The sequence below is a fragment of the Erithacus rubecula genome (genome assembly GCF_903797595.1).
Source record: "Erithacus rubecula genome assembly, chromosome: 1".
NCBI classification, from domain to species: domain Eukaryota; kingdom Metazoa; phylum Chordata; class Aves; order Passeriformes; family Muscicapidae; genus Erithacus; species Erithacus rubecula.
In genome coordinates, this window is record NC_136658.1 from 24454883 (window position 1) to 24471651 (window position 16769).

At 38.9% G+C, this 16769-nt stretch overlaps 1 protein-coding gene across 6 annotated transcripts in view; it reads left to right on the forward strand.

Moving 5' to 3' along the window:
- The window catches only part of STXBP5L (syntaxin binding protein 5L), a 195308-nt gene that overhangs the window by 84263 nt on the left and 94276 nt on the right, over positions 1-16769 (forward strand). For all 6 annotated transcript variants that reach the window (XM_079305321.1, XM_079305323.1, XM_079305324.1 and 3 more), the window contains one exon: positions 10665-10799. In XM_079305321.1, the coding sequence (XP_079161447.1) occupies positions 10665-10799 (135 nt within the window). The remainder of the gene's footprint in view (positions 1-10664; positions 10800-16769) is intronic.

Here is a 16769-nt window from a genome sequence, read left to right on the forward strand (position 1 = left end):
AGGTAAAGGGCACTATGCTTGTATCTTAAAATGAAAAATACTTGTATCTTAAACACCTTGATAGCAACAATGGACCACGAACCAGACAACATCTCTAAATAATATGTTGAAAAATGCTGCATAAGCTTTGTTGCTTTTCAAAATAAATGTGTTAGATATCTCAGCACTATATAAGCCTATTTGCCTTAAATTAAACTCTAAAGTGAAAATGTTTTCTTAACATTTATTGTACATAGAATTTGCAGAAATTGAAGTGGGGGTGGGGGGTGTCCTAGTTTGCCAAGAAAGGCAGGAGCTCCTCGCTGAGATGGAGAATGCAGACTCCCCTCCCACCTTATTATTCTAATTTTGGAATCAGGGGCTCTCAGGCAGAGATATGGGGGTAGGAATAACAGCTGTTTACTAATTTATCTAACCAGACAATCAAAAACAATAACAGCTATGAAAATTAACAACAAAACAGAACAGTAACTCCATTCCAGTCCTTTTCAGCCGCTGACACTCTCTCCCTGTGCTCAGTACCAGTGATGGGGGCAGGGCAGGTCCCACACAGCTGCAGAGGGCTGAGAAAGATGTCTGCAGCATCCCAGGTGGGAGAAGGATGGAAGAAGAATTCCCCGCTGCCGTGTGGGTTGCAGCACTTGGCTGCATGCTCAGAGGTAGCAGGCTGGAGTGGGGAAGGCAGCAGTGCCATGTCCAACAGCAGCAAACTGCGCTCTTGGCATTGGGATGGCGGGGGGTGGAAGGGAGCAGCACCTCACGTCTTCCTCCAATCCCACCAGCAAGCGAGAAAGTGAGCCCACGTAGCTAGCCTCCCCCATCTCGCAGTGTTTTCCTTCCCTCCCCTTTTTCACTAGCCACAATAGCTATCTGTGAGCTAGGGTGTAGCCAACAAGTTTTCTTAGCACCACAATGGGGAAAATTCCACAGAGAGTAAAAGAGAAAAAAGACACAGACACCAACACTATCCACCCCAAATTTTTCCCATATCAACATGATACATCAAATTAAAGCCTCTGAATTATATATATACATGCAGTTACAGATACAGTCACAGTGTCATAGATAGTTCACCCTAGAACAAGGTCTTCTTGGAGTATGCATTGGGTCTCTCCATACTTTTGCATCACCCATCAAGTACAAACTAGCTCTTGAGGGAAAACCACTCCAAGGACAGGATTGTCTTTGCTAGAGGCAGAGTTCGCCCAAACAGTTTTTCTTAGCATACCTCTCAGGAGTACCACTGAGGCCTTATCTCTGTCTGATGTTCTCAAGGGCTCAGATTGGGCAGGGTCTGCTTGGTTAGTGGAACCTCGGATGTTTAGTAACCATGTGGTATTTGGTAGATTGATCTCCCAGTTCTTGAAAGTCCCACCACCCAGTGCCTTTAAGGTGGTTTTAAGCAGACCATTGCACCGTTCGACTTTCCCAGCCACTGGTGCATGGTAGGGAATATGGTACATCCACTCAATGCCATGTTCTTTAGCCCAGGTGTTTATAAGGCTATTTTTGAAATGAGTCCCATTGTCTGACTCAATTCTCTCAGGGGACTTGCCTCCAGAGGACTTGCTTTTCCAGGCCCAGGATGGTGTTCCGGGCAGTGGCATGGAGCACAGGGTAGGTCTCCAACCATCCAGTGGTGGCTTCCACCATGGTCAGCACGTAGCGCTTGCCTTGGCGGGTCTGAGGCAGTGTGATATAGTCGATCTGCCAGGCCTCTCCATACTTATATTTGGACCACCACCCCCCATACCAGAGGGGCTTCACCCACTTGGGCTACTTGATGGCAGCACACGTCTCACAGTCATGAATAACCTGAGAGATGCTGTCCATGGTTAGATCCACCCCTCAGTCTCGTGCCCACTTATAGGTGTTGTCCCGACCCTGATGGCCTGAGGCATCGTGGGCCCATTGAGCTAGGAACAATTCTCCCTTGTGTTCCCAATCTAAGTCTATCTTTGAGACCTCTATCTGAGCAGCCTGATCTACCTGTTTGTTGTGCCTGTGTTCTTCATTAGCCCGACTCTTGGGAACATGGGCATCCACATGACGGACTTTCACGGGTAGCTTCTCTACCCAAGTGGCAATGTCTTTCCACTCAGCAGCAGCCCAGACTGGTTTTCCTCTACCTTGCCCGTCATCCTTTTTCCACCTTTCCAGCCAACCCCACAGAGCATTGGCTACCATCCACAAATCAGTGTAAAGGTAGAGCTTTGGCCATTTCTCTCTCTCAGCAATGTCCAAGGCCAGCTGAACAGCTTTGAGTTCAGCAAGTTGACTTGATCCACCTTCTCCTTCAGTAGCTTGTACAACCTGTCATGTGGGGCTCCATACGGCAGCTTTCCATTTCCGGTTCATCCCCACAATGCGGCAGGAACCATCAGAGAAAAGAGCATGGCATGCTTCATCTGCTGGCAGCAGTTGGTTGTATGGTGCATCTTCATCAGCCCGGGTCACTTGTTCCTGCTCCTCTTCATCAGCGTGACCAAAATTTTCACCTTCCAGCCAATTTGTAATTATTTCCAAAATCCCAGGATGATTCAGGTTACCAATACAGGCGCGCTGCGTGATGAGGACAATCCACTTTCTCCATGTTGCATCAGTGGTATGGTGGGTAGAGGGAACCTTTCCTTTGAACATCCACCCCAGCACTGATAGTTGGGGTGCCAGGAGAAATTGTGCTTCCATGCCAATCAACTCTGAGGCTTGAACTCCTTCATAGGCAGCCAAGATCTCTTTCTATGTTGATTTTGGTTGTAGTTTGGTTGTAGTTTCGGTTGTAGTTTGGTGTAGTTGGTTTTGGACCCTCTGTAACTTCAGAGTTCAAGTCTCCCCAGGCACTTTCTGCCAAAGGCTCCAGGACAGACCATGGTTCCTGGCTGCAGCGTAAATCACATTCTTTACCTCTGGTCACGTCCTAATGGGCCAAGGGCATCATGTGAGCAATCTCCTGTTTGATCTGGGCAAAGGCTTGCTGTTGTTCAGGGCTGCAGTGGAAATTATTCTTCTTGTGGGTAATCAGGTAGAGAGAGCTCACAATCTGGCTGTACTCAGGAATGTGCATTCTCCAAAAGCCTATGGCACCTAGGAAAGCTTGTGTTTTCTTATTGCTTGTTGGTGGAGACATTGCAGTGGTCTTATTGATGACCTCAGTGGGGATCTGATGCTGTCCATCTCGCTACTTCACTCCCAGAATCTCTTGGGCAGGTCCTTTCACTTTGCTTTTCTTGATGGCAAAACCAGCTCCCAGCAAAATCTGGATGATCTTCTTTCTCAAATACCTGCATTGTCGTGTGCTCCCACACAATGATGTCATCAATGTATTGCGGATGTTCTGGAGCCTCCCCCTTCTCCAGTGCAGCCTGGATCAGTCCGTGGCAGATGGTGGGGCTGTGTTTCCACCTCTGGGGCAGTGGGTTTCAGGTGTATTGCACACCCCTCCAGGTGAAAGCAAACTGAGGCCTGCACTCTGCTACCAGGGGAATGAAGAAGAATGCATTGGCAATGTCAATGGTGGCATACCACCTTGCTGCCTTGGACTCCAGCTCATACTGGAGTTCCAGCACATCTGGCACAGCAGCGCTCAGCAGTGGAATCACTTCATTCAATGCCTGATAGTGCACAGTCAATCTCCATTCTCCATCAGACTTGTGCACAGGCCAGATGGGACTGTTGAAGGGTGAGTGCGTTTTGCTGACCACCCTTTGGCTCTCCAGCTCACAGATCATCTTGTGGATGGGGATCACAGCATCTCAATTTGTCCGGTACTGCTGGCGGTGCACTGTCGAGGTGGCAATTGGCACCTGTTGCTCTGTTGCTCTTTCACCTTGAGCAGTCCTACTGCAGATGAGTTTTCTGATAGTCCAGGCAAAGTGTTCAATTTTTTATTGCCCTCTGCATCTACAGCAGCTATTCCAAAAGCCCACCTGAACCCCTTTGGGTCTTCGTAGTAGCTGTTCCTGAGGAAGTCTGTGCCTAGAATAAATGGAGCCTCAAGGACCTTGCAATCAGTGCTCCTTAGCATGTCAGTGGGAAAAAATTCCACAGACAGAGAGGAAAGGAAAAAACAACCCCCAACAGTTGTTCGGTCAGAAAATAGGCACAGTGGTATATGAGCTAAATGGTGACTTGTTTCACAGTTTTTAATTTAAATAGTTTGTGAGTTTAATTATTAGTGTAGAATTTATTGGTAGAGATGATTCACTACGTAGTGAGTAGTCACATTCAGCTCTGAATTTAGTGGAAAAATAAAATTAAGTTCTAGTTCTTACATTTCTCATTAGATAGATACTCTTCATTCACCCAGTCCTGTCATCACCTTTATTTGCAGTGGATGCACTATAGTCTTATAACAACAAATATTTGAGCAGTCTGTATAATCCTCTGGAAAAAAAATCTGGACAGAACTGTTCACACAGTATTTTGAGAATATAATTTACCTTAATGTTCCTTTTGTGTCCAGATATTCCTAAATAACAATGGCGTTTATCCCATGTTATGCTTTCACCATGATGCAGTGCAATTTGTATTCAATGTGGTTTTAGCGCTATTTTGTTTTCTTCTATGTTAGTAATTAAAACATAAACTAAGACAAATCAACTGATTGTAATTCAAAATGAAGTTTGACTGTTGCTAGAAGAAAATATATGTGAAAGGGAAGATTTTTTAAATTTTAAATTAAAATTAAACCACATTTTTAAAAAACAGGTTGACTACAAGTATCAATCTCAAAGGCATATTTGGTTCATTCATTTTCTGCTAGCACCTGTGTGTGCAGGGCTGCTAGAAATTTTTGAAATTATCTTATGTGGTATTTGGAGAATTTAGTGTGAATAGGAGAAATACTCATGTTGTGATTAGTATCACTAAGACCCTGTGTGTAATGAACTCTCCAGATGTATTAAACTGCTCTATATTTCATTTGACTCTTAGTCAGCCAGCTAGTAATTTAAAGTATTTTCTGTGCTCTTATATCAGCCCTACGGACTTGGCATACTCTGCAAGTAAGTTAAAATGAGCATTGAAGTTAAACATTGGAACTCATATAATAATGGAGTTCATCTTGGATTTCTGCCTTCCCAGGGCTTCCTGAACACTCCCTGTAGCAGAGGAAATGTTATTACTATGCACAGATCAAGTTCACATCTATCTTGGGAACTGCACAACCATCTGCTGAAAACATATCACATCATGTGGATGGCAGACTGCATGAATTACTGCTATTGTACATGTTTTTTACATGTCTTATAGTGCTGGTGAGCTCTAAATTTATACATAGACCAGGAAGAAGATCAAATACCTCCAGAGGCCAAATACCTCATAATTTACATCCTTTACTAGATCTGCTGAAAACAACTACTTTCTTTCATTGTCAGTAGCTTTAATCTGTGCTTCTGTTTAGGCACTTCAGGTCAGGTACAAATTACGTTGCCTGAATATCTGTCCAAATCTTTCTGTGTCCATTTTGTGACTTAAACCAGTAATCTCAGCTTAAATATCTTCTACTAAACTGATGGAAAAGTAACCTTACACTTTCTGAGAATACTGGATAGCCAGAAGCTACCAGAAGGATAGGGCAGTAGATGAGTCTGGTGTGCTTTGTTTTGTATCAAAATTACCAAAAGATTAAGGGAGAATGAGGGAAGAAAATAAATTGCCTGAAAATAATTTGTGCATGATGATTGAAGGAGAAGGGGGTTGATATAAAGTCATGAAGCCCCCTCTGCAGCTGTAGTTTTTTTGTTGGAATGAAGAAATCCTGCAGAAGTCGAGAAGGCAGGGAAGGGCTTATGCAGTGGTTTGTGAATATTCATTGAAAGCTACACAGGCCACAGATTCCTCTCTAGAGTAATCCTTTCAAAGAGCTGTTTTGAAAGAGGACCTGACATAACATCAGCCAGTCATTGGCAAGTACCAGAGATCATGCCCAGTCTATCAGGTGGCAGTGCCAAGAGGATAGCTCTCTTGGGGATGATCAGCTGAAGGAAGAAATAGCATAAATTAGTGGAAAGCAGTGAAAGCACCAGAGGATGCTGGAGAAAATTCCTGGACTCAAGAAAAGAGCCATAATCACAGCAATGAAAAAGTAGACTTCTGATAGCCACAACTATCTTGAGAAGATGATCAACTTTCTCAGCAGCTGAATTCATCCATGCTGGGGCAATGCACTGTAAATTGGGTGCTAGACAGTGGCAGTCCCCTAGGAGTCACTGAGAGCAGAAGTGGGCCAGGATCATGACTGACATGTCTTGCACTACTGCGCTTGCTTCCTGTCAGTTGCACATGTTCCCAAGTTAATTCTCCTTTAAGTTTTATCTCCCTCTTTTACTGTCAGTTTGTGACATTTCCATATTTCCTGAGAACCTGGACACTGTAGTTTATTTTGGTAGGATTCTGAAAGGGAGTTCAAGCTAAAGTGTGTTTTCTGTAGGAACTTGTAGAAATTGAATTCTGACAGTGCTGGCATAAGGAATACACAGTTTCTATGCTTGTTCATATTTAAGATTATAAAGGGAAAAATCATAGTATAAAGTTAATTGCAGTTTTTATGTATATGAATGAGCATTTAAATAATTAAATTGGAATAGCTGTTTCGCATTTTACCAAAAATTAAATTTACTCTCAACCCATCAGCATGTCTCCTCACGCATCACCAGCAATGCTATTCCAAGAAAACTTTTCATGCTAAAAATAGAAAAGCAAAAATAACAAAGCAGAGGCAGAATGAGGCATTCTCAAAATTATCTTTTCTTTTTCTTAGAGGAATACAATTAACATATTAAATATGATTTTAAGTAATCGGAGGGTTTTTACTAGTACTTTAGAAGTTATAGCATCCTAAATTATTTTAACATTGTAGAATTCTACTAATATGCAGTGAATTTTTGACCGTGGTTGTTAGACTGTAGAGTGCTGTGATTTTCTGAAAAATACAACTTTTCAAGATTTTCTTGTCAGAATACATTCCTTTCTAAAATAATGTTCAATGTTTTGACAATGCCTCTTTCATTTATTCCATTATATCTCTCATATTCTCTGCAAAATTTATGTAAATAATATGTTTAATTACTTAAATATTATATGTTTTTTAGGACCTTAGCAAAATAGTTTTCCTTGCTAAATTATAATTTAAGTGTTTTAGTTAGTACCTCTTGATTTTTTTAAAAATTACTATATTCTACAGGATATTCTATATCCTGTTTCATCACTTGGGAGAAAAACTATATGTTTCAGACTGTTCTGGCGGAATAGAAACACCTTTTTGCTATCTATTCCTCAATTTTTTGCTATTATAATGGTCAGTAAGATTCATTATTTTGGTTTGCTTCTAGGAATGTATGTTATCCACATTTTTGCTGACCTTCTGTTAATTGATCAACATCAAGAAAATCTCCAAGATTATATTTAATTTTGTTGTATGTTATCTCAATCAGATGACAATCTGGTTAAACTTTGTCAGAAGCACTTCATGCTGACATAATTCAGTAGAACCCCTAACCTCTTATGAAGAAAAATAGCCTTTCTTTCTTTCTGGCTTGTTGGCTTGTTTTTGTAATTGCATTGAAAGACATCTTAATTTGCTTGTGGAATATATGACTAATAGAGTCATATAATAAAATGCCTTTCATCCACAATGAAAACTACAGTATGAGACTTCATTATTTTCTCTTGAAGAAATTGTTATGCAATTTCAGTACTTACTGAGATGAAAGACATTAATTAAAAATCTAAGTCTTGCTTCAAAGCTTCCAGTCATCAAAGTCAAGATAATACTTTCTATATACCTGAAAAGTCAATAATAATATATAAAGAAGTTTGAATTTAATTTACATGATGTAAAAATAAAACTGCTTCAGAGAAGTGCAGAGTTTTAGGAAAATATGAAAATCATATGGCTTTGTTTGGTGAAGACTGGCAATATATTGTATTAAAATCCCCATGCTCTATTAGATTTGTTATGTACCTGGATTGTCTTTAAGGAAATGATATTTTCTTATAAGCTCACATGCTGTAAAAGGTTTCATAATAACATTTATGCATTTCATAATGTTTAATAACAGTTTGGATAAACTATAAAGACTCATAGGGTAGCTTTTTGTTGAAGAAAGAATATGCAGAATACTTTTGTACCTGGCTGCCCTATAAATTTGGCAGAACAAAACTAAATTATTTAAGAGGAAGTAGCTGCATTTGAGAAAACAGGCAGGTTGTGGTGCTTTTTTCCGTTCTTTAGCAATATATAATTCTCTTTGGGTGCTTCATATTCTGCATCCAGATTTAGTAGTGACTGGTGTCTGGGATTTCAGATAGGCCAGCATGATATTAAGTCTAGTAACTTATGGCCTAACTACTTATTAGTAGTTAGTACATTGGTCTGATTTTTCTCTTGCTGCAGGACCTTGTTCTTATAGAATTATGTTCTTGAAATTTTGAACTTAAGACAGGCAAATGGAGACCATGCAATATCTGGGAATGCAGGCACCCACTTTGTTGGGTTTGTGGCAGTGTGTCCTAGAGATTATGATGTGGAAGCAAATCTCAAAAAAGACAAAAAGCAGTCTCAAACAGTGTGTGAGGTGATGTTGAAACTTTATTCATAATCAAGACATTGGATTCATTCTTGTACATGGGAGATCAAGTTTTCTGTAGTACCCCATAGTGGCTTGTGAATGGATTTAGCAGAGGACTGAAAATAGTGTTGTCCAAGGTGGACTGGAACCTGCTTAGTCTGATGGCACTACTACATGAATTTGGAGTAGCAGTATTCAAGTCAAGTAGGGTTCACTTAGGAATTTACAATTTTTTGGCAGTCACTAGACATTTATGTTTTCAACATTTTCAAGTCAAAATTATCTCTTCTTGTAATTTAACAGTTTACTACAAACAAGTGATGGGTCAGCTTCAACATGAAGTGATTAAGAGGGTTTATTAGTTAGAGAAGTTTTTTATGTGTTGGAAACTAACAAAGCATCCATGGTCTTTGCAGTGAAAGAAGAAAGAGTAGAGGTAGTACAGAAATGCAAGAAATTAAAAAACAACAGCAACAAAATGGACTAAATATGAATTTAAGAAGTGAAGGAAATGATGCACCTGAAGAGAAAGTAAAAGAAATAGAGTTGATTAGTTTGAAGTAAGAGGATTGGTAAATCCAAAATTAGACAACTGATGGTAAAATTTAGTCCTGTACAGCTGGACAGAACAAAGGCTATCTCATATTTAGGTCTCACTTTAATCAACAAAACAAGGCTTCTGTGAAGGGTAAGCCTTATTCCAGGTTCCATGATTCCACAATCATTTTCTCCATAAATTACAGCGTGAAGACTCCATATTTCAAATGTATTCAATCCAGTGTGATGCATAAGTACAAAAAAAAAGTAATTTTCCTCACTTGAATGAATTTAGCATTAAAAGTACTGACAGTTTATTAAACACTTGGAAAACTACAGAACTATGCAAATACTGTGTATAATCTGTTTGGAGCCTTCTTGTTTGTTGAGAGTACTTTGCAGGGAACAATCATGTAAAGTATATTTAATTGTATAATTATTGAACAATCCCTTAAAGAGTGGCAAATGCTCTATTTAGAGGACTTTACTTGACTGAGAGAGCCAAAATTACTGAAAGATTGCCAGTGCCTCTCTCACTCCTTTATAATAAATTCAGAAAAATTGCTGTACCATAAGAATGAAAATTTTAAGTATGCATGGTTTTAAATACTCTATGTACTTTTGTGGTGGATGAACGTGCTAAGGAAAACAAAAATCAAGTTTGTATATAAAAGCCAGAGAAAACCTGTTTATGAACTGAGTGATAAATATAATAACATGACACACCGAGCAAAATACTTGATTTTTGTCAAAACTTACTAGTCTGTGCCATAAAGTTGGATTAAGTTTCACTCTCTATAGGTAGCATGCATTCACTTATGTTTTAGTAGCAAATGTTTTCCCATCGCATATAGATTTTGGTTTAGTGTATGTAATATCTGTTTAAGAACCATATTATGAAAGTAACCTGAATCTATTAATTTGTCATTTGTGAAAACTTTTATGCATTATCATGAGAAATTGTCATGACATCTTTCCAAGCTAATGTAGCACTTTTTCATCACCTTGTAATGAGTATGGGATTCAGTGTGACTGTGGTAGTTCAGTTTTGATAAATCCTCTTAGCTAAGGCCCTTCTCTTCCAGATGGCAAATAAATGAATGTTTTCTTCTGTGAATTATGGTATTATATTTATGTTGTGCAAAACATGAATCCCATTGATGTCCACAAAATTCTGTTTGTTTGACTGGATAATCTGCTTGATCTGAGACAGGATATAAGAAAGCCTTCCTTGAGAGTCCACAAAATTCTGTTTGTTTGACTGGATAATCTGCTTGATCTGAGACAGGATATAAGAAAGCCTTCCTTGAGAGTCTTGAATACCATCAAAGTGCAATTTATGTACTCTTGGAGATAGATAGACTTAGTTCAGTGCTGGAGTCCTGGAGACAACCCCCAGAACCTGCACATTTTTCAGAATGTCTGCTAGTCAGGCTTTTCTGAAGTTATAAAATTGAGAGAAAAATTCTTCCAGCTGCAAAAGTGTTAAAAATATTGTTTGTGTGATATTCAGTCACTTATATTTTTTTTGTTTGTGTTTTCTTTTTCCTTTTCTAGGATTACTTACTGCCATCTACCTTTCCAGAGTAAATGGCTTTATGTTGGAACAGAGAGAGGAAATACACACATTGTAAATATTGAGTCCTTCATTCTTTCTGGATATGTTATCATGTGGAACAAGGCAATAGAACTGTAAGTGCAGATTTTTTTCATTTGTATATGTGGTCATTTTCATAGCTGTCCTAAGTTTAATTTTTAAGAATTACTTGGTTTTGCAAATATTGCCAGATCTTTTGAAGCCTTTAATTTCAGTGAATGCATTTGCAGCATTAACTGATTTTTTTTATAGGACATTATTAATTAGATTGTTAGAGACCATGCAATTATATTTCATATAAAAGAAAAATATTTTGGTGTACTGCTAAATATGAAGTTCCATGAAATACAGAAAATCTTTAATCACTAAAATTCAGATATTGCTATTTTTTTTGAGAAAAGCTTGATACCATATCCTCCATCCCATGAAGTGAATAATGCAGGATATTTGCCCTAAGACTCTGCAGAGAACTTTTCTTCATTGAACTGTGGAATCATTTAGATGAGAAGGGACAGGAGGCAGTCTCTAGACGAAGCCTCCTGCTCACCATATGAAACGAGAATTTCAAGGTTAATTTGAACAGATCCAAACCTGATGAAGTGATAGGAAAGATAAAGAGTGCCTATTAAATTATAGTTCTCTAACAGGCTTAGCCAGCTGCCTGTGTTGTGGGTATGAAATGGAAAGAGACATATAAAAAATCTGACTGGAATACATCTATGCTTCCTGGAAGTAAAAGTCTCAACAGAAATTTAAAGCTCTTTCTCTGCTGTTTCCTCTGTGAAGTTCCAGCAAGAGGAACTTCTGTGGGAAAGCTCAAAGTACTTCTTGCAGTTTCTGAGACATTCGCTTCGTGTTTCGAGGGGCCTATAACCTCTGGTAGTGAACTGAAATACACCAATCTCAGTGAACCAAGAGAACAGTAGCTAAGAACAGGGTCACAGGCTTGAAGTGTAACCCCAGTTCTCAAAAATTCCTTCCTTTCTTTTCCATCTATTATTGTTATTCTAATCACTCTCTCCCTCAGGTTGAACTGATGCCTTGTTTTCTTTTTCCCTCTCTGCCCTCACCAAACTTCATAGGCACAGTTATAAAAAATATAGGTTTACCTTCAAAGGACATAAAACCAAGTATTCAAATAGTAATCAGGGTCCAGTCTGCTGGTAAATGTTTCATCCAGTTCTCAGTTTTGGAATGATTGGTTGTTCTGCCCCAGTGAGACTGCTTGGTTCTGTTTAGTAGTTTTGGCTGCAGAAAAGTACTGCTGGAATACATGGTTTACACTGGAGTATGATCATTTTGATGAGCTATTTAGGTAGAAAGTGTTCTAATTGTTTTCTGTTTCTCACTCTGTTTTGTTGACACTGACATATTGGAGGGCTTTTTGAATCCTGTATTTTAGAATGTCTGTGTTTACTAAATTGAGTAGATAATGTCTTTAAGTTTTTGCAAACAACGTGTTTTCATTTTGTGTGTACTTGTAATTTTCTTTCCTCCAGAAATTAGGATGTTTCTATTCTGTACAGAAATAGATCCAAAAGTTTTTTTTTTTATGGACTGGAGGCCTTCCACCAAGTTTCACTTTCTAATTATTTCAAAATTCTTCTGGATAACTATTTTTAAACTATTTTAGTGGCCACAAAAAACATTTTTCATGAGAGTAGAATAGAATGAAGCCTCTCTTTCTATGTGGGAAATAAGGGCTGCTTTCTAACAAGCTCCACTACTGATTTGTTGACATAGGCTAGATGCTGTGCAATATGCTTCCTCTCTAGAACCTTCAGGGAAGCAAGCCACCCCTCCTATCTTGTTTGTGTTTTCTATGCAGGAAAATACCTAGATTTTCCATAAGTTCTGAAAGGTAATGACAGCATAATAAAGATAGACCATGTCACCCGAAGTACTTGGAGGTGCTTCATGGTTGCCAAAATAGGTTTTTCTTCTAAAAAGCAAGTTTGCCATGTATTGTTTTGCTGACAGATGAGCACAGGTATTCATTCATTACTACTTCTAGGTCTACCAGTCTTACAAGGATAAATTGATCATGTAAGCAGTGCACTTCTCTAAAGCTCCATCCTCTCCATCCAATCTTACCATGTACTCCTTGATATGGAGTGGTTGAACTTTGTCCTTGTAAATATTTTGCAGGTGGACAGGGGTTCCTATGTGTCTCCAGATTAGTTTCTCTGTGTTAGAGGAAGAGGCTGATGGGAATAATGGTGATGTTTGCCACAGCAGCCACTTTTATAGATGCTATAGTCCCTCTGAAGTTGAATCTGGGTGACTCATTAAAGTAATTTCAACTCTCTCTGGTAATAAACTATGATGTTTCTTCCACTATTGTTGCTTTCCTGCACGTAAAAGGGAATGTAGATTAGCTTTTAAAGGAAGTGTTATTAACTTTAAATGTACATCATGAGGTTGAGCTCATGATTGTAAACTTTCCTTTAGAATAGTACTGAGAAAAATGTTTGAGAGAACAGTTTTATTTTGGGCCATGAATATGTTCTGATTTGATTATATTTTTTAAACTCCAGATTATTTTCACATAGTTTTTGAATATTTTTCACATTTAGGTATTACAGAATCATAAAATAATTCATGTTGTAAGGCATCTCTAGAATTTTCAAGACCAACTTCGTAGTTACAGTAAAATCAGGTTGTTCTGAGGGGTATAAATTCAAAGGGTCTGTTATGTTAGGTGCTTTATAAGATGAAAGAAGATAGGAAAATATATGTATGTAAAATTCAGGTAAATCTTCAACCTTACTATAAATAATACAAGGGGCAGTGGTGCTCAGAACATTATGTTAAATTCTGAGTTAATGGTAACATTTCAGAGTGCGAGGTTAGCTTGAAGATGTTACTCTTCTCTATAAAGCTTGGAAGGAAAGGGATTACTTTTTGTGCAATCATATATCTTTCAAACTTATTGGCAAGAAAAGACCAGTTAAAACCATTGCTCTGCTGCTACATTAAAGTCCTCAGCTTAAACAGAAGGTTTATAAAATAAATTTTAAGTGTTTCAAGTTTGTGTATCACATGTTCTAACAAGCCTGAAGTTCATCCTCTTTCGTGCAATTCTCATTCAGTTTCTAAAACTGTGAGACTATCAACATAACTTCTCTTTCTTTTAATTGGGCCCCTCTTACTTTTCACTGATTTCAATCTGCTTCTAATGAAATCTACATGTAACCCTCATCCTCAGAAACAACCAAATATTTTCAGTCAGGCCTGTTGTCCTGGGTTTGAAAGGACAGGTGTCTGCCAGTAAAGGCAGAAGTTTCCCTTTGAAATAGAGACTTTGGTTCCACTCCCCTCCAAGTATTATAATTGTTTGAATCAAGGACTCTGAGGCAGAGATAAGGAGGTAGGAATAACAGCTCTTTTACTAATATATCTAACCGTACAAGCAGGAAACAACAGCAGTTGTTAAAATTGCTAGCAGAACACAATAGATAACTCGGTTTCAGTCCCTTTAGATGCAAGCACGCTGTCTCTGTGCTTAGTCCCAGTCCTGCAGCTGCAGAGGGCAGGCAGGAGCGGAGACGGGAGGGGGGCGGCAGCGGCCACGCCGGTCTCGGGTGGGAACGGGCTGGAGCGGGTGGCTTCTCACTCACCGTTTGTGTCCGGGTGATCAGCTGTGTCCGCAGAGGCAGGAGGCTGGAACGGGGCAGATGCAGGACCGGTGATCACAGAGGGTCTGGCTCTCCTGTGTTCCATAGCAGGGGCTGCAGACGGGGCCTCCTTCTCTGAGCTTGCTGGAAACACAAGTCCCCTCGGGAAGCACGAGAGGCCCCTCTGGGAGCCGCTGCCACTGATCCCTTTTGTCTAGAGTCATCAGAGATCCTGGGTGTGACCCGGCCAGCTCCATTGGTATGATAATGGGAAAAATTCTTTCAATTGACATAGTAATAGAAAAACACTCAAACCCAACACCTGTCAAATGACTGCAAGAATTTTTTTGCACAAGTGATTCTGTTGCAGTGAAAGACTGAGGTGAAAAGTCTGGGTAGTTTGAAGACTTGAAGGAGAAACAGGTTTAGATGCAATATTTTTATGATGCAAGAAATCTGATGACCGTGTCCAGCACAACTAGTTTTACTTACAAAGTTGGCATTTGGTGCAGAGGGGATTTTTTGTGATTTTCTTGTCTACTTTTGTATCTGAAAGATCTGTAGAACGCTGTCTTTTTGAGTGATAGTGATTTTATGCGCTGTTTGGAAGCATCTAGTGGAGATACATGTCAAGAAGATGATTATAATACATATTTTATCCTAAGGGACTGTTGTTTTCTCTTGCAGGAGATACCATTCATTGAGCTTAAACAGTATCTAATGTTAGTTAGAAATTAAGGCCCAAAAAGCTAATAATGCAAAGGAAACAGAGTTTTTGAATTTTTTTTAAAATTATTTTCAGAACTAAGCCTGGAAGTTACAGGAAAAATTTCCCTCTTAAATCATGTGTGCTATCTGTGGCTCAGTGGACCTGTCCTTGAACAGAGCTGAAAAAAACCACAAGCATATGGGTACCTATTCTTGTCTCAGCAATTTCTATCATCTCATTCATTATCACTACTTCAGGCCACACTGAAACGATTTTCTCAGCTAAGAATGAATAAATCAAAACTTTTTCACTTGTCATTTCTCTGTCATGTAACAGAGCTAGTCCTTTGCCACAGGGGTTTGAGGCTCATGATATTGTTTGGTTTTCTACTCTCTAATAAGCAAACCATTTTTATCTTTTTCTTCCAAAAGTTTGGAAACAGCTTTGGAAGAGAAAAATAGTCAATGAGCCCAGCATGTCTCCATTTAATCCAACTACAATGAGATAGGTTTTCACAGCATGATCATTTGGGAAGGTCATCTGGCATTGGAAAGGAAAAGAAAATCTTTATATGAATTCTCTGAATTCCAAAAATGAAAAATCTGCATTATAAGTCCCCAGTAAATTCCAGTATTTTAACACCCCACTATTTAATGAATTAATAACTGAAACTTGCCAAAATTTATGGGAATTGGGGGATCAAAAAATTGAGCAAACTGGAACTCAGTTATGACCATAACTTGGTATCACCTTTCTTAGCCCTTTGTTTGCCCATCCCCATTTCCTGAAATGAAGACTCAGACAGTAGATCCACAGCAATGAGGGAAAGCAGTACAAAGAAGTATTGGTCTAGAAGAATCTGCTACCCCCTCTGTGTGCAAACCCAAATGGAGATAGTTATTGATATAAAGAAAGCACAATTTTCAAGACTTCATTCTTCTGGATATTTCAGGAAGTGTGTCTAAGACTCAGAGTTGCATCTTGAAGTCAAACTGATTCTGCTTACTCCAAATCCCAGCTTTGGTAGAGCCATAGAGAAATTTAACAGAATGAGTAGGTTAGATACATCACCTATATATCTAACCTACTCATTCTGTTAAATTTCTCTATGGCTCTACCAATGACAAGAAGGTCTTAAATTCCCTGGAGCACTGCACCTTTATGGAAGGCAGAACTGTGGAAGATGTCTGACTACTGACACTAAAGAACTATTTGTCTATGCACAGCTTTTTTCAGCACTGCCGCATTCAGTCAACTTCTACTTCATAACAATGACTAATATGGATGTTATCTTTCTTTTTCCCCTCTCCTAATTCCTTCTATCCCTTTCTAACACCAGATTTTTATTCTTCTCAGAAATCATTACAGTACTTCTTCAATTGTGCAGGCTATTTTTTCTTTCAAGAAGAAAATAGTTTTGGTTTGATTCTATTTTGTCATAGTGTACTTTTACCTGCCTTAGAGATTGTCTTGGTATTTTAAGTTCTTATGACATTAGTTAAGTCACTTGATGCCTTAGAATGCGTAAAACATTCCAGGATGATTAAGGAATACATCATCTATGGATCTATGGATTTTGCTGGGTCCAGATTGTAACATCACTGAAGACTTCTTTTTGAGTGTTCTAATTTTAGGATAAAATAATGAAATAGAGGCTTCCATCCTTACAAATCTTTTGAATACTGTTTTACAGTGACTGTTGTCCTAATTTCAGTCCAGTTCTTCTGCGAAAGAGTCAC